The 18708-nt window shown below is 35.9% G+C and overlaps 1 protein-coding gene and 1 non-coding gene across 3 annotated transcripts in view; both read left to right on the top strand.

Annotated features, from left to right (window-relative positions):
- LOC138715005 (trypsin delta-like) overlaps positions 1-18708 on the top strand; it is a 29405-nt gene that overhangs the window by 9201 nt on the left and 1496 nt on the right. The window contains exons 3-7 of one of the 2 annotated variants that reach the window (XM_069847379.1): positions 1665-1750; positions 4841-4929; positions 9592-9727; positions 11398-11505; positions 16278-16430. In XM_069847379.1, the coding sequence (XP_069703480.1) occupies positions 1665-1750; positions 4841-4929; positions 9592-9727; positions 11398-11505; positions 16278-16430 (572 nt within the window). The remainder of the gene's footprint in view (positions 1-1664; positions 1751-4840; positions 4930-9591; positions 9728-11397; positions 11506-16277; positions 16431-18708) is intronic. The other variant, XM_069847380.1, reaches the window with a different exon arrangement.
- TRNAF-GAA (transfer RNA phenylalanine (anticodon GAA)) lies at positions 5198-5269 on the top strand. The gene has a single exon. It is a non-coding gene; the product is annotated as a tRNA-Phe (tRNA).

The following is an 18708-nucleotide window of genomic DNA, read 5'->3' as shown; positions in this document are numbered from 1 at the left end:
TTTATTTCCAGTTTGAATCATTAAGGGCCGATTGTATAAACCATTTAATCTTAGATTAGAGGTTAAATTGATTCTCGTTCTAGCTGAACTTGGAATTTTGTGTTGTATAAAGTCTAATCTGAGATTTATTTGTCTTAAACTAAAGTCAACTTTGACTGAAGAAATTTCTCCGATTAAGTTAGATGATCCAAGTTCAGTTATTTCTTTTCTGTTTGAAGTATACGAGTGGCAGATTGTGCAAAAAAGAATAACCGTTATTATTAATATTAATAGATATGGTACGTACATTTATATTTATTTTGTCAATTTCTTGCCTTAATATACAAACATTCTTATATTTTATAAGGCTTTATCGTGTTCAGCAGTATCAAATAACATAACCTATAATTATCTTATGTTTATAACAATCATTAATTATTCATGGATATGATAGGTACATTCATAAATTTTCAATTAACTCTAGTACTAAACGAAAATTGTCGATTTATAAAGCTATATTATGTTTAGCAGTATCAAACACCATAACATAACAATTTGGAGAACGGTAAATCTTCTTATTGTCCGCCATTATTTACAACGAACAAAACAAACCAGTGTCTCCAACAGAATGTGCGGAAACTCTCCAAAAATAGCTGGAAAGTCGCTAGATTTCTTATTATCAACAAAGAAAGATTAAATTTTGTCACTATGAGGTGCTAAAAAGGTCGCTAAATCCCTATTTAAGCATTATAAAAGTTAAAGGAAATTGTCGTCGAAAAAGAGTTAAAGTCGCTAAATTGGCTACACTGAACAAACCTTTACAACATGGCTCGCGCATCACATACTTCACTTGTTTATTCGATGCTGCCAAGTCCTTTTCACGTGAACTTAGACTGCATTTCAACCTAGGTAATTTTTTTGCAGAAAAGTGTTATACAATAGAAGAAGTGTCTGAACTCGGTTCACTTTCCGATCTTCAATCAAAATTGATCTTTAGTCAGGGAGTTTTATACAATTGGGCCTAAATAGCCCAAACTCCATTGTTGTTTAAACAACACACAACATTCACCGTCCATTTTCTCTTTTTCTCTTTTCCTGCCATAATTGAAGTTAAGATACGCTGTAAGAACTACTAGTAAATGCTTGTGGGTTACTCAAAGTGCTAATACTATTATTAACTGGATAATATCTACCACTTCACATTTCCACTGCTCTATTATGTGCGAACGTGTACCGAAAGAAGTCGCTGTTGTCAGCTTACAGCGGTGCAATCTCTGGTTGCTCTGTTGCCACACTTCGCGCTTGGGCTGGACCTACCCACGGTCGTCTGGCGACTGAACGCTTGCGACCAGTAGCCTATATTGTAGCAACATCAATGTTACCACAGTATATGAGCAATTTGTTTAAGAATCTGAGCTTCTGATTTGATTTCATCGATCGAAATTCGTGAATAAATTAATCTTCTTTTATTGACTTTTATTTTTTTTTTCAAGTTAGTAAATGAGCCGAACAAAAGTAGCTCGCTGGCCGGATAGTTTGGCAAGCTCTGGTGTAAAAGGTTGAAAAACACTGCACTAGACCCTATGTGTAAATGAGGAGAGAAATAATGAAGTCGAGATAGTATTCTTTTTGCAATGTGAGAAGTGTTTTATACGTCACTTAATTGATCTTCACCATGTTCGCAGGTGCACATGTCGAAACATCAAACGGCAATAATGATAGTAGAATTGTGGGCGGTAGTGACACAAGGATAGAAGATCATCCTTACCAGGTATGCAGCTCTATAATATAATAAACAGCAGCTTGAAGAATTTGGTGTAATATAGGGAGGGACAGCAGCTAGAAGTGGCTAAAAGGGAGTAATTCATGAGTAACGTCAATAGCTTCAAGGGATTCAGAATATTATTCTGATAAAAACAGTTCATATATGAAGGGTTCAGAACCATAGTGGGCCAAGCGCCATTTACTAAAACCGTAGAAAACAAGGGTTAAAATGAAGTTATCACCATAATTCAATGGAAACATATAGGAAGTAATATGTAGTATACACATTCAAACTAAATGATATGTCAATCTTCATTAAACTATGGTATTCACTTAACTTTAACCCTTTCTTTCTCCGTTTCTAATGAATGGCGCTTAGACCACTATAACTCTGAACTCTTCATGGGTACAGTAGAGGAGGCAAGACCTGCCCTGTGACCTATCATGTGTCGTGGCTATATCACCAATGGGCATGGAGTGGGAAGATAGGTTTTAGTCTAAGATGAACTTGAGTGCAGTAGATAATATTAACTATCATGAAACAAACCCTCTTTCTGATTGCTCCTTCCTTCCTCTTTCGCACAGCTCACAGGCCAGATCTCGCCTCCTCAGTTATACAAGTTGTAATGGCATCATGATAATCGTTGATTGTATATTGATGAAACGGTACTTGCATCATTGAAATTTACACAAAATATACTACGAGTAGGCTTCGTATTTCAGCTACCAAAAGACAAGTTAAAGACTCATTGGGTATATAGTACGCCGAACACAGGTACTGCAAAGGATAAAGATATAAACAAACAGGTCGTCACTGTGTGTTCGTGGACTACAGTCAACTCCCGACATTCTGAAGCTATACTAGTAAACACATGCTTGAGCCGTGATGTTCATTTTCGTCGTGATCTTTACAGTGGATAATAACGTGCATTCGTAAGTTACGGAACTTGAACATATGCGGATGTCACTTGAAATTATTTTATATTGCAAGAAATTATTTCAATAGCACATGACGTTATTGGTGTATAATGTAGTACAAGATATTCCTATTTTCTGATATTTTTTCGTGTTTCATTAGGATACCTATTGCATATGTCGCTCATCACTGAAAACCCACAAATTTACTATGTACTTTTTTTAGAAATTCCCTAAAATATAGATTATCTAATTTATTAATTGAGGTGTTGGCACTGAACATCGTGTAGGTTACACAAATCCATGCTAAACATCGAGTTAATGCCTTCATCATTTTCATATTTTGATCATACTGTTTTTTTTTTCGGTTACGTTCAACACACTTTCTGGGCCCTTGGTATTGCAGTGCCCTTCAGTGCACTGTTTTTGTCACTTTTATGTTTATTTTACACAATTTATATGTAGCCTAATGTTGTCTAATATTAACAGTTGAAAATATAGGTTCAAATATCTCAACTATGCCCTGCAGTATTACACGCTCGATCGTCTTACCTAAGGCATTTTACCTCTGCAATGAACCTTCAATCAGCCACAAAGATGTAGTTATTTAAATAATACGACTAGTAAGAGCAGTGATCGATAATACTCACTATTACTGCGTCCCGGCTTTGATTTTCTAGAGGAAGAGGGCAGAAGATGCGTAACTATTTTGTATACGAATGTACCTGTACCTGCGCTATGACGTCACATATAGTACGAATCAGGCAACTTCATTCTACGATGAAAGAGTAATGGAACGGAGAAAAATTCTCTCCGGCGCCGGGATTTGAACCCGGGTTTTCAGCTCTACGTGCTGACGCTTTATCCACTAAGCCACACCGGATTCCACCCCGGCGTCGGAAGAATCGTCTCAGTTTTAAGTTCCAACTCTTGGGTTCCTCCTCGAGTGCACCTCAGCACATGTGTGGACTTCGGTCCTAGGTTCATAGATATCTATGACGTAGTGCAGAGGGCGGCCACTAGAGGAACCCAAGAGTTGGAACTTAAAACTGAGACGATTCTTCCGACGCCGGGGTGGAATCCGGTGTGGCTTAGTGGATAAAGCGTCAGCACGTAGAGCTGAAAACCCGGGTTCAAATCCCGGCGCCGGAGAGAATTTTTCTCCGTTACATTACTCTTTCATCGTATGATGACGCAGAATATCTGCATGGAAATATCATATGTACTTCGGTACATTGCAATAATAAACCTCATTCTAGTTTATAGGTAGCTTGAATACGAAGCTTAGGCTAACTATTAGATACAAAGACTGAATTAAATTTTGTAAAGAGTGAGATATCACAATCATTAGTTTGAACTCTAAGTTGTAGACCTATTAATAGGGGGTTTCAAATTTGCAACCAACAGCTAACTTAGAATTTTCACTCATGGTTGAACTGCACGCTAGCATTTATTATGAGTGCCTGATTCCTACGAGATACCAGCTGTCGTAACGTGTCATTAACATATGAGGGGTCCACGGAAAGAATATGCCAAGTTACTTTTCTTAAATTTTACAGGGGAGCATTTGTTAACTTCAATAGACTGATAAAACATAATTAGTTTACATCTCATTTACCTACGCAGTTTAAGTTACCATGTTACAGTTCAGGCTTTTTAATATTCTGATTAAAGATAGTTCACACATGCACTAGCAGTTAGGGCCAATAAGCAAAAATAAACAAAAAAAGACAGCCTGTTCTTTTCGTTGATCCTTCATATGCGAGTTAGTGGAGTGATAGATTACTTCGGCGGACGACCCATAGAGTGTGTTAATTGATATGGAGACAATATTCAATCTAGCAACTGAGTAGTTTGAGATACAAGAATAAAACTAAATTGTACAGTTTTTCTATAATGCAATCATTAACTATTACATTCCGCACAAACTCATACCGTATTTAATTCTATTTTTTGTTAATTTATTTTAAAAAATCATACCAGTGGCAAGTATGAATGAGCAGCTTACAGCAAATTTTCCAATCTCCCATTCTCGGCATGAAAAAAAGTATGACATCATTAATGAAAGTTAAAAAAATTTCACAAGATGTTTTCACCTTATATCACGGTGCTGGGAATCTCTATATAGCAATGTTGTATCTAGCTATTTGGGATGTAATTTCGTTGATTTTTTTTTTTGCAGTTGTCGTTTCAATACCAAAGAAGACACAATTGCGGCGCGTCCATCATCGGCAAAAACTGGGCAATCTCGGCAGCGCACTGCACCTATGGGTGAGTAAATACCACGCAACAACGCGGATATAAGACAATGGAAGCCAGTCGGCATGTTTGAAATATATATTATTTTAATGTACTAAGTACATATAATATTCCCATGCAGATATTCGCGTCATCATACGATGTAAGAGTAATGGAACGGAGAAAAATTCTCTCCGGCGCCGGGATTTGAACCCGGGTTTTCAGCTCTACGTGCTGATGATTTATCCACTAAGCCACACCGGATACCACCCCGGCTTCGGACAGAATCGTCTCAGTGGTATCCGATGTGGCTTAGTGGATAAAGCATCAGCACGAAGAGCTGAAAACCCGGGTTCAAATCCCGGCGCCGGAGAGAATTTTTCTCCGTTCAATTACTCTTACATCGCATGTTTGAAATAGTTTACATAATCTGAATGCAAGCAGTGAAGTCTAGAGTACGTTTCATTGACAATAGATAAGAAAGCATAACGCAATGCGATGAAAAGAATGACGGAAGTTTATTAATAATTTCAGGATATTAGTTTTTTTTAACAAATGCCACATTTACAATCTGTCTACAAGAGATAAAAATTAACTATTATAAAAGAATATGACATGAGTGGAGATGTTATCCCATGACAACACTCCAAAAGAAAAATAACAATGTTTCAAATAGCTGTATTTAAAATGAATGGAAGGTCAAGAGCATTGGTCCTTTTAAGACTTCTTATTGTTTGACTATTATCCAGCAAATTTAGTGCATGATGATTGGGATGTTGATTTAATCGGTGCAGGTATTTTTTACTGAATTTAGAGATTTCTTCTTTCACAGTTGAAATGTTGAGGTCGCGATGAATGTCATCATTACGGACATACCATGGTGCAGTGACAATGGAACGTAAAGTTTTAGACTGATACCTCTGCAGTATTTCAATGTTTGAGTTGCTAGCAGTTCCCCACAGTTGAATGCCGTATGTCCAGATTAGTTTTAGTATGACTTTATAAACAAGAAGATTATTTTCTAATGACAGTTTTGATTTAGATCCCAATAACCAACAGATTTTTTATGTTTTAAAATTTAATTCTTTACGTTTAGTTTCAATATGTTTACACCATGTTAATCGGCGATCTAAATGCATACCTAAATATTTAACATCGTCTGCTTCGGTAAGCTCTTCGTAGTAAAGTGTTACAGGAGGACAGTTTTCAATTCTGGTTCCGAAAGTAACATGAACAGATTTGTTTTCACTCGCTTGTCTCCATTTAGTTAGCCAGTCTTCTGTTTCTTTCAATACATTCTGCAGGCTTTCAGATGCTGTTGATGGATCTTCATGTGAAGCGAGAATAGCAGCGTCATCAGCGAAAGTAGCCACCAATGCTTTATTAGAAATTGGGAAATCAGCTGTATAAATTGTATATAGTATAGGGCCTAAGACTGAACCTTGAAGTACGCCTGAATTTATATCATAGAATGAGGAGAAATGTTCTCCGAACTGGATATTAGTTTCCTGAACTATTTCAAAAAGTGTGTTATTTACCAACTTTATTTATGGAGGTTCTGAAACGGCTCCCTTAGTTATTCACACATTTTTGCACTTCTTTATGAAATGTGCCATAACTCGCTGTCGATTAATGCTGTTAATTTCGTGACAAATATTGCGTTTCAGTTCTTCCAGGGTGAGTGGGGTACTTCGTCACAGAGGAGTACTTCATGAACGATATCTGGTTTTTCAGCACTCGAATAACGATCGTTTGTGAACACACATAACCAGGGAGGTGGAACCATGGCTCGTCTGAGAAAAATATTAAGTGTGCGTCTGTTAGTACGTTAGAATATTATTCAGCACCCACACAAAATACGCGCCTACGTGCAGGATCACCCGGTTGAAGAGCATGTGTCTTAGTTATTTTATACGGTTGCAACTTTAATAATTCAGTATTTTTTTGCACAGACTCATAACAAATTCGTACTTGTGAAAGGCGTCTAAGTGATTTTCTAGAATAGCTACTGTTCCAATCGATGACCAATGTCCTCTAATGTTTCTTCTGTGAGAACCCTGCGCTGACTGTTTTGTTTCTTAGACTGAAAACTTTCCGTTGCCTGAAATTTATTATAAAGATTATGGACTGCTGTACAGCTGTCAAAAGAAAAAAGTGACCGCACTCGTGAACAGCGAATATATTCTAAGTCCACTTCGGATTACGGTGATGTTACACGATGCACGCGTTTGTAGAATCGCACTTGAATCAGTTTCGGAACTATGGTGTTTAAGCAGGAGGCATTCGATATCTGCGTCTCGTAGGGCAGCCGTAGAGTGCTAGCTAAGTGATTCAAAGGTTATGAGTTCGAGCCTTGTTCAAATTATCATTTTATTTTGTTATCGTTCGTTAGCGATATAAATAATATTCAACTTATAATTTATATTCTATTATAGTTCTTTAGCGATATAAATAATATTAAAGTTATCATTTATAATCTATTATCTTCCTTTCGCGATATACTGTAAATAATTTTCAAGTTATCATTTATATTCTGTTATCGTTCTTTAGCGATAATATTCAAGTTCTCAATTTTTCTGTTATCGTTATTTAGTGCTTTATTACGCATGAGTGACCAATTAAATCAAGATTTAGGCGCTTAGTGTGAAGTGATATGCTACTCATATATTTTCACGTTTACATTGCTTTAAAAGCCAATTTTCGTAAATGAAAACTAATATTGGGAAACAATGCAATATGTGTGTGTGTTTTTTGGTAAACCACTAAAACATTGGATATTATTTAAGTGATACAATTTAAATGTGACGTCAAATGGTTGATTTTTTTGAGACTGTAAATAATGTGCTTTTTTGTGTTCACTTTAGATAAAATATAGTTCACTTTTTCATTTGCGTCGACAGTAAATGATTTCAAATACATTTACTAAATACTAATTCAAAAATAAATAAATTATAAATAGTAAATTCATTAGCTACACGATGTGAGAAATATATTATAACAAATTCATGTAACGAAGGAATGTTTTTCTCTTGCTTTAATTCTTTATCTTAATATTAGTAACTATCTCGACTGCCTTCCGTACAAACATACTTCAAAATTTGACTCGAAATATGCATAATGTTTTGCTTTTTCGAACTATGTATGATTTTGGTATGTTTTAATATCCCTTCAAACAATTGAAGGGGTGAGAATGATATAGTACTAAGTCACAGATACAAAACTTTACAGGATAGAGTACTGAAAGTTAGAGTCCAATGCTATTAGGTGCAGTATCATAATTTCTTCAGCGTATACTTACGTCATTTATTGAGTAATTTGTATAATATTTTACTCATATGTATGAGAAAAAATTCGAACAAAAAAAAAACATTTTTGTTAAAATGTTGCTTTGGACCATCTCATTCTCACCCCTTCAACTGTCTGCAGCGGTCACTTTGCTGCAGACCAGAAATATAGAAACGACTGACGCCGCGAGATGTGGACGAATATAATTATTGTTTATATATATATATATATATATATATATATATATATAATTCGCAGGAGTCCCAATAGTCATTAACCCATTTATACCCAAGAAATGGAAATTAATTATTGTGCTGCAGGCTCCATTGATTCTTCTAGTATACACAGCAATGAAATAAAAGTTAATTTTGTAATTTATTCCTTTGCATTTTTGCAGAAAAATAACTAATGCAGACTGTTGCGAAAATGCAACACTAGGCAGATATGGGTAAAGCTTTTGTTGACTTCGTGATGCAATAAGGAACACTGTATCATATATCCAGTAGCGCCAACTTTTGGAAAACATTTGGTGGGCTCAAGCACTTGAGTTACAAATTAAAATACAAAAAGCTCATTACTGGAGGGGGAAAGAAACTGGCCACCTTACCCCATTATCTCTTAGCCTAGTTGCCTCATAAGCGTTGACTTCTTGGTATCACTTGCGAGATTCAGACCTGTCTTCGGACAGTTGACTCAACAACAACAACAATAATAATAATAATAATAATAATAATAATAATAATAATAACAATAATAATAATAATAATAATAATAATAATAACACGACAACTTATTGCGTGAGTTTGGGCCCCATGGGCCCATTTAAGTTAAGATTTGCTCCAGTTACGTCTTGCAACGCAGAACGAACATTTTCAGGCTACATATATTATTTTTCTGAACATAGAAAAGTACTCAAAATGTAAATTATTATTAATTGTAACAAGACTAAATATAAAATATTACATATTTTGTTTATTATTATTGTTATCAATGTAGGCCTAAGGATAAAATATTTTATATTGTAAATTACGAAGAATATAATTGCCGATTATTGTTTTTTTTTACACAATGTTAATTGTTCACATTGTTTCACTTTCTTTCTGATTCTAAGGACACGGATCACTGTTACTATAATTGCTATTCCCTTAATGTTTACAGATTCCCAAAAGAAAATATTAAGCTGCTCCGTTGCTTTTTATTGTGCATGTCAGAATAAACCTGTCATTACACTTACGGCTGTAAGAATTATGAGGGACTTGCATTATATTATAATTTTGTTTAAAGTCGGATGAATGATTGTGCGGCAATAATTTTTGAAATTACAATAGCAGAAGAAAACTAAATACTTAAGACATAACCTATCCGGAGTCATTTCGTCATGTGATAAGGTTGTGTTTGTGTTTTCTGCAGAATACCTTTAGAAGATCTGTCACTGCGCGCGGGCTCGACCTACACCTCAAAGGGCGGTACTGTGCACCTGGTGAAAGATGTTATTTATGACCATTACAACGTAAAAAACTATCAAAATGACGTCGCCCTCATCAAGGTCAGTTACTTCTTTTAAGATCTTTTCTAAATATACCGGACGATTCACGAGGAGTTGAATCACTTACGCTGCATTTTCCTGAACTATTCAGAATATAGATTTCTTTTTTTTAATTTTTAACTGCAAAAGTATATTTTTCTTACACATTTATCACAACATTGTTACAAATCACGTCATTCTTGTAAACTCTTTAAGACTGTACATTAGGATTCAAAATTGAACTGTAAAGAATCAAGTTGCTACAAGTCGTGTGATATGTAACAATTGTTGTGACGAGTGTGTAAGAATGTAACTTTTATAGTCGCGACGCTGTTATTCCCGGCGTGACTACTCCTCTTTGCTTACGTCTAAGGAAGTCAGGCTCTATAAAGTCTAGGTAGGTAGTATCGTTCGCCATTTTTGTTCTTTCGTTGCCAAGCTACCAGACGAGGGATCTATTTGCCACAACGTTAAACATTATCATGTCGTAGCTCCTATGATAATAAATCAAACGAACTGTAATTCAGCAAATAATTGAGCGGTAAATAACGTCCTCGTGTGCTTTTTGCGAACGCCAACGACAGAGCCAAAATGGCGGGCGATTATATATAAGTATTTATCCAGCCTTTGGAAATGCTTAACATCTTGATCAACGAATCACAAGACGCATACGTTTAAATGTAGCCGGCCTGCAACGTGATTGGCTGCCGGAAATTAGGGACTATAGTTAAAATTGGAAATAAAAAAAAATCTGTACAAAGCAACAAAGGCGTAGCTCTATCGGCTAAGGCGGTTGCCTGCCGATCAGGAATTGCTCTCGAGAGCGGGTTCGATTCCCGCTTGGGTTGATTACCTCTTTGCGTTTTTTCTGAGTTTTCCCCAACCGTAAGACAAATGTCAGGTAAGTGTTCGCATAGGCTTCCGCGGCTGGTGTACATGGCGTGTGGATAAGCTTCAGGGCTTCTACCGCGTTGTCTTGGTGTTAGTGGCTGACGTTTCGACCGCTGTGTTGTGGTCATCTTCAGAGCAGTTGTAGTCATCGAGACTACTATATATATATATATATATATATATATATATATATATATATATACGAACTGGCAGACTATTTCCTTATCCAACAACTGCTCTGAAGATGACCACAACACAGCGGTCGAAACGTCAGCCACTAACACCAAGACAACGCGGTAGAAGCCCTGAAGCTTATCCACACACCAGATGTCAGGTAATCTATATCGAATCATGGGCCTCATTTCGCGAAATACCATCTCGCTATTACCAATTCCGTCGATGCTAAATAACCTAGTAATTGATACAGCATCGTTAATTATCCAAGTTAAAAAATATTTTCTACCAAAAAAAGTCTGTCTTCTTTTTTCACAGAAAAACATATAATCATAATCACATCGGTCGTTTTAATTATGCCTTTTTTAAGTATTTTTGAAACACGATTTTATAAGGAAAAGGCAATTTCGTTAAAACTGGCTAAAAAGGCAAAATAAGAAACTCATGAAATGCTGAGAACGACATGAAAATAGTTTTTCCTTTAATAACAAAAGCTCAGTACCTGCAACTGATAAAAAAAAAACATTTTGCCAAACTTCGAGCTTCTGGTTATGACATTCAAGGTCTGTCGTCCACATCTTCCCCCGCATTAAAATACAAAAATGATGTGAGTATTTTACTTGCAGGTGGACCCGCCCTTCCGTTACAGCAAGAGCGTGCAACCGATACCTATGCAGAGCTCACCAGTAGCGGAAGGGACTATGGGAGTTGCTACTGGATGGGGTAGGATTGAGGTCTGTACACGAAACAAATAATAACTGCAAATGAGACGTTCTCTGGAATAATAATTTAACGTCCGTTATGTCGATTTCCCGTGTCCAGCATATATTGAATCCTTAATAACACATTTCCGTCCTGGCAAAATATTATTTCCCTACAACAAATACAGCATCCTCTACAAGCATTTTGAATGTCGTTCTGTGCAATGCTGTTACGAGATCTAAAATGTTTGGAGCTCTGTATCTGAAATTCAACATTTTGTAGTTAAGTTCTTGCTCCATAGAATGCTTCAATTATTATTGGATATCCAATTTTAAAATTCAGGTTTTATTAGGCCTATGCCTAATGAATGCATCTTTAACAATGTGTGGAAGTCGGAGACATTTGTTCAAGTCACGCTTCTGGCATGTATGTGTAGACATTATCGTTGTGATCGTATGTTGTTTTAAGTGAAAGCCCGGCCACAATGCATAAAATATGTGGAAAGGCCAACGTTTCTCCTTGTAGCTGGTTTGTAGTTAAGCATTCTGTATGAAATACGTTGATATGACATTCGGTTTACATGTTCATAACATTTTTATTTATAGTTTTTTGTATGGTTACGAATGTCCGTGATTCAGATCCACACGGTAATGTTGGAATGACAAATTTTTATAAAGATTTAAAGTTGTGTCTGGTCTGACCTTTCTCATTACATTTCGTCTCGTCGTTCCAATAAGCTTATGGAGATTTTGTAATTTTTTTTTCTACATTGGTGGATTTGTAAGTAAGATAGATTGCAACCTAGGTAATTAAAAGAAGTCACATGCTCTACGGATTCATTCTCTGTTTGTACAAAACAGAAATTTTATACACGGGTTCAAATTCACAGGTTATATTTTCTATTAATATTACTGCAGTAATTAAAAACAATTTACACTATACACATGATTTTAAAATCAAATTTATTTGTCCAACGCTGTAGAGTAACGGTTATCATGTCTGATCGTGAAACGAGCGGACCTGGGTTCAAATCCTGGTTGAGACAAGTTACCTGGTTGAGGTTTCTTCCTGAATTTTCCCCTCAACACATTAAGAGCAAATGCTGGGTAACTTTCGGTGCCGGATACATGACTTATTTCGCTGGCATTATCACTTTGATCTCATTCAGACACTAGATTACTACAGATCAAAGCGTCGTAAAATAAACCAATTAAAAAAAAACAAATAATTTGCCTACATTTCATTCTTGTCTATCTGTCTTTCGGGATGGATTTCAACTTCTTTTTCAACTAGACATATGATACTTCTCCGATTACATTCCTAGACATTTTTAGGTATGCGCTTCACGCTCGTAATTTTCTTCTCTATTTCTTCATTTTTTGGATGTATGTAACACAGTATTTCATCATCTTAAACAATTTTCCGAGCAAATTTTATCTTAACAGTAAGATTTCTTAACTAATGATTACTTGTGTACCTTTATTGTGCTCTTTGTTCAATTCGTTTCAAACCTATATTTTCCTGTGTTTATTAAAATCTGGTACAAAGTGACATCAAAAGTTATATTTCTCGTATTAACCCTTACATACAAGACCAAATATTCCTCGCGTCTACTGAAAGTTTTAAAGTCGGTTTCACCAACGTTTGTGGAATTTTCTCAACAAAAAAAAGAAAATAAACAAATTAATAACTAATGTATTCCCTGTGTTTTCAACATATAATTAACTACTGGTATCACTCAAGCAAATCCTTAATACATATAGGTACACAGTATTGCATGTCGTTAAATATTTCTCGTTATTACAAAGCGGGACATTATTTCTTAATTAACTGGTTAGCAAAGCCTTGCAGTATTTAAAATTTTGGAAGCATTATAATGATTTCAAATTCAGACAAATTATAATGTTGTCAATAATTATTTTGGTATTTAACAAAGCAAACGACTAATGAGCAATGACAACTGAAAATAAGAGCTAAGCTCTTGTAACAGTACCTTTATCAAACTTTGCATATTGCTTACTTTTACTGCACAATATCTACCTCTCTTTGTAAACTTGTGTGATGTAGGTGAATTGATGTAGACCAGCCGTGGCAAGAACGTGACTCGCGAGACACTGTGGCTCGCAGTGATAGCTGTGCATTTCGCTTGCTTCTAACCTCCGCCAAACCCCACCCTCTCACTCACTGGAGTCAACTCCGTTCCATTTGTATTTGTCTCTGACCTGCGAGTGGCATATGTCTCTCTCGAAACCATGTACGAAAGTTCCAAGTAGGATGGGAGGGAGAGGACGCATTTTTTTGCTGTCAATATGATGAGAATATTAAATGTATGATTTGTTCACAAGTAATATCACAGTCTAGTATATACAGTCGCGAAGCTCAATACATAGTAAATATGCAAACATTAGGATCGCTAATATCGCCTCATTACAAGCAATGCAAAATAGTACCGTCACAGTCTATTGTTTCTAGCACCCTCAAAACTCAAGCTTCGTGACTGTATGTAGTAGACTGTGGTAATATTACGAGGAAAACGGTTGTATAACATAAAACGGCATTATACTACATGTTACTGACGAAACATTAAAAGGTTAAGTGTTACTGTTATCATCATCATCATCATAATCATCATCATCATCTCTGTACGTCGACCCTTTTTCAGCAGATGTACGAATAATGCGGTTAGCTCTTCAATTTGAACTCACTGATTTACTATGTGGTGTCAAATGAAAGCTAGATGTAAGGACTTGACAAATGTTGAACTTTCAAATCTTTGCCAAAAAATAAATATCCGAAGCTTCGTTCTTTCGCTTGCTCTGTTGAAGCCATGTTCGCTACAACTTACGTTTGTGAAAAATTATTTTCAACAATTAAAATAGTAAAAACCAAATTTAGATCACAACTGACAGACAAATACCTTCATGATCAACTACGACCGCCAGTAAGTGACATAATTCCTGATTTTTAAACTTTGTCGCAGAGACATTCTGAAGACAGTTAATTTTAGGTTGTGATATTTATAATTTATAGTTCATTTCTTTCTTCGTTACACGTACTAAACATTAGTTTGTAGCCTTGTACTGTATAAAATTATATTTAAGTGCTTGACGTAAGGAAAATGAAAATCCGTTAATAAGTCAGAGAGTTGCTTCACTTCCCCTTCGGGTGTCCGCCTCCCTCCATAGGTGCTATGCACGTTGCAGGTTACACAGTGGCTCGGCGCACGATTACATTTTCGCCACCGCTGATGTAGACTGAGTGTAACTGATATTTCTATCATGGCTACGAAAGAATACAAGTACTACATCGCCATGTGTTCTTGCAACGGAAGTGACTCTGTTTTAGGAAATACACGACCTAACAATACCAATATCAGCAGCACTCCAATCTGCTTTGCTGCTTGTCGAGTCACCAAGGATCTGTTAAAGGCAACAGAACAATGGCTCGCCGGCTTGGTTTTTCTCTCAAACTCAATCCTCTACGACCTATTCCATCCTGATTACTATAGTTACTTTACATACAGGAAGTTAAATAGAACACGGAAAACTTCAGGGTTGGTTTCCATATATGTAGACGATTAAAAAATGTTACGTAAACATGGTACGAAAATTGATAATTATTGAGATATCATATACTAAAATAATAATAGTGCTGCAAATTAATGACATAAGATTAATTTAGTACAGTATAATATGTAGCTTTGTCGTGGCGCTGATCGGAATCTGTTAGTACTCGTAGATGGAATATTGTAGTAGTTTAAACACTAAATAGGTAGGCATGGGCTCACCGTTATTGTACTATGGACAAGGTTCTGTTAGATGCCACATGCTGTCGCAAGATGGATGAGTAAATGTTTTAAAATGATTCTGCACATCTACATATTGTTTCTGAACTGCTGCTGAAGTTTTATTTTGACCGCTGATTCTCCTGTATGTAAACAAAATATTTTGCTATCTGACATCTCAATAATTATCAATTTCCGGACCCATTTTTATATAATATTTTTTCGATCCTCTACGTGTGTGGAATCGAACCTTGAAAATTTGCCGTGTATGTTTTAAACATTCTCTATGCTCGACAATGCCGAAATGTAGTAATTATACACCTGGTAGCAGTCCTTTAATGAATGTCATTAAAGTACACCTACTCTTTAAAGTACAGGTGTTTTCAGCCAATGACAACTCAGCTTACAAGTGTTCAGCCAATAACAAGTCAGCTTTGTACCGTTATAAAACCGCAAGTATCGATTATTCTCGGATATGGAATCGAAAGAGAATTAGCGAAAAGTCACGGAGGCTGGAAATCCAATACTGTCGCAGAAGGTTATGTTCTGTTACTATAATAATTAGCGTTAATTGTAAATAATATTCAAATAAATTCAATTTGTCATCTCGTTTTTCAATGTTGAATTCAATAATCAAGGTTATACCAAGTTTAACGGGATTACACAAGGTCAATGACATTATTGTTCCTCGGAAAAAATCAATACTTTCGCGTCTGCGCACATCTCACAATTCACGACCTAGAACAAGGTCACTTCCGATCTTGTCAGATACAAATAAAATGTATACATCTGAATAATTTCAAGTTAGAAATATGGTCGAGCATAAAAAGTCGTATGAAACTCGCCTATAATGGTAATTAAGAAGCTCGTATGAAAATTATGAAACTCGCTTGCGCTCATTTCATAAATATCCATACTCGCTTCTTAATTACTATCATTATAGGCTCGTTGCATAATGTACTATTATAATATAGTAGGTGTGGGGTAATAATAACAATGTTCTCTATGGTATGTTCATAGGAAGGTGGGAAATTACCGGAAGTGTTGCAGCAGGTTTCGCTGTCGATTCTGAGCACCGATAAGTGCAAGAAGATTTACCAAAATAAGGGTCACCAAGTTTACAGTCACGATGGCCAAATGTGCACTATGGATGATGGGAAAGACACCTGTCAGGTAATAGCCAAGTCATCACCTCTACAACACTGTCAGTGAACAGCGCTGTATCCTAATTGAATGGGTTATTTATGAAAGGGCCTAAATCTTGAATACTAAATTGTTAGCAATTTAAGAAAAACTTCTTACAGGCCGAAATTTTAAAATTAAGGCTGAAATAAAAATTGTATCAAAAATTCTACTAAGCATTAGAATGTTAAACTTAGTCCTGTTCATATCTAAATCGATGTATCTACACCCAAAGAGCAACATTACATTAAAAACTCGTTTTCGCAAGATTAGCGACTTAGGCCCTTTCATAAATAACCCATTGAATTAGCCTATATGTGGAACTTTACTCTTCCGTAATTTACATTAAAGGGAACTGCTGGGATAAAGCGGAAAATATACTGAGATATTTTCAAGGAAATAAACGGTGAATTCAATTTTTTTAGAATTCAGACAACGACCAGGTTTCTTTCGTCCAAAGTCTGTTTCAATTTACGTTCAAGTAATACTTCTGAAACACTACAGGTCTCAATCCTTCGGGAAGTATCACGCTTTTAAACTGTGAAGCAGTGATTTTCAGCGTTTCCAATGTATGACGGTGACAAGAGATATCCACTGAAAAATCTAAAATCACATTATATAAAGTTATGATTAAGCCAGTAATAACATATAGCAGTGAAACTGGAATCTGAATAAACGAGCCGCCAATATAATCAAAATTTTCGAAACAAAAATCTTAAAGAGAATTTATGGCCCATTTCAAGATAATGGAATTTGGAGAATACGATATAATAATGGATTATATAGCCTATATAAAAGGACTTACCCACTACCATCCGACTACAAAGACTACAATGGGCAGGACACATAATTAGGATGGGAGACAATCGAATACTCAAGAAAACACTATTCAGTAAAATCGAAGGCAGAAGGCCCATTGGAAGACCCAGGGATCGCTGGATTGATGCAGTGGCAAAGAATGCCAACACGTTCCTTAAAACCAGACGGTGGATATCAGCCGCAAAGGATAGGGTTATATGGAGGATGATGATTAAGGAGGGTAAGGTTCGATCCCGAACTGTGAAAGGTGCAGAACCTCGCTGGTGATTGCACTGAAGGGATGCAATGGCATTTTGCGTACAAGTTCAATAAAATGTCTGTTCTACCTATCTTGAAATAGTTTTTTTTACAACCCCAGTATTTTTATGTGATAAGGCTAAGAGTATACTGATAATCAGGTAAAAAATACGAAACAGTGCAAACTAGTGTGGTTTTACACATTAAGGCTAAGCGAACATTCTTAGAAAAAAGTTTCTTTGCACAGATAGTTTGTAAGTCCCAGAAAAGAGGTAATGCGCATGATCAGAGGACGAGCGACTGGTTCACAAGAGAAGGACTAGTTGAGGTAATAAAATTACTTTTGTTTCGTTGTATGTCTGATCATGCGCACTGCCTCCTTTCTAGGACTTACAAAGTACCTGTACGACAAACGTTTTTCTAAGACTGTACTCCATTAATCAAGGTACATAGGCGAAGCAGTACAAAGCAGTACAGTATAGAGATATCTTATGCGAAGTTTTACCGTTAGATGGCAGGAGCGTTCCATGCGGCACAGGGCTATATTATGTCATATGCTACAGTTCATTACGTTCTCCCGCTTGTTGGTTTTATGTGCGTGTCAAAATTATATTTATATTATTTTGTGTAACCTAGTAGCTATAATTTAATATAATTAAGTATTTTCTTACCTCATAATACAATAAATAATAGCGTAAACTTCTATAATACTAAGCTATTCCCCTTAAGAGATGGATGGGAAATCTTCAGTATGCAGAATATAGACACTAGTAAATTGAATGTTCATGAACCTAAACGAGAACTTTGAGAACGAGATGCACGAATAAAAAAAAGGAAGGATCTTTGTCGAAGGTGGATATTGCCTCTTTAACCATAAGTATTGTAACTAGGTACCGTACGCAGGATATGCAGCCACCAATGTCTTTTTTTTAATAGGGAAATGACTATCGGGCTTCAATTCTCTTACTTTTTTCTCTAATTGCAGGAAGATCAAATGCAATTTTTAATAGAATGTTATAATATGATCGCAGTAGTATCATGATTATTCGTGCGTTTTGTAGGTTAAGGACATACAGTTTAGAATACTATGTATGATGATTTTGAAAATTTGAAGTTAAAACATGGTTCCAATAGTTAGGGGCTACATAGACTCTATTATTTATAGGCTTATATATTTTTTTTCACTGCGGATCGTCCGAGATAATAAACATTC

The sequence above is a fragment of the Periplaneta americana genome, chromosome 15 (genome assembly GCF_040183065.1).
Source record: "Periplaneta americana isolate PAMFEO1 chromosome 15, P.americana_PAMFEO1_priV1, whole genome shotgun sequence".
In the NCBI taxonomy this organism is placed as follows: domain Eukaryota; kingdom Metazoa; phylum Arthropoda; class Insecta; order Blattodea; family Blattidae; genus Periplaneta; species Periplaneta americana.
The sequence above is the reverse complement of the archived record's forward strand: the minus strand, read 5'-3'. Positions and strand labels throughout refer to the sequence as shown.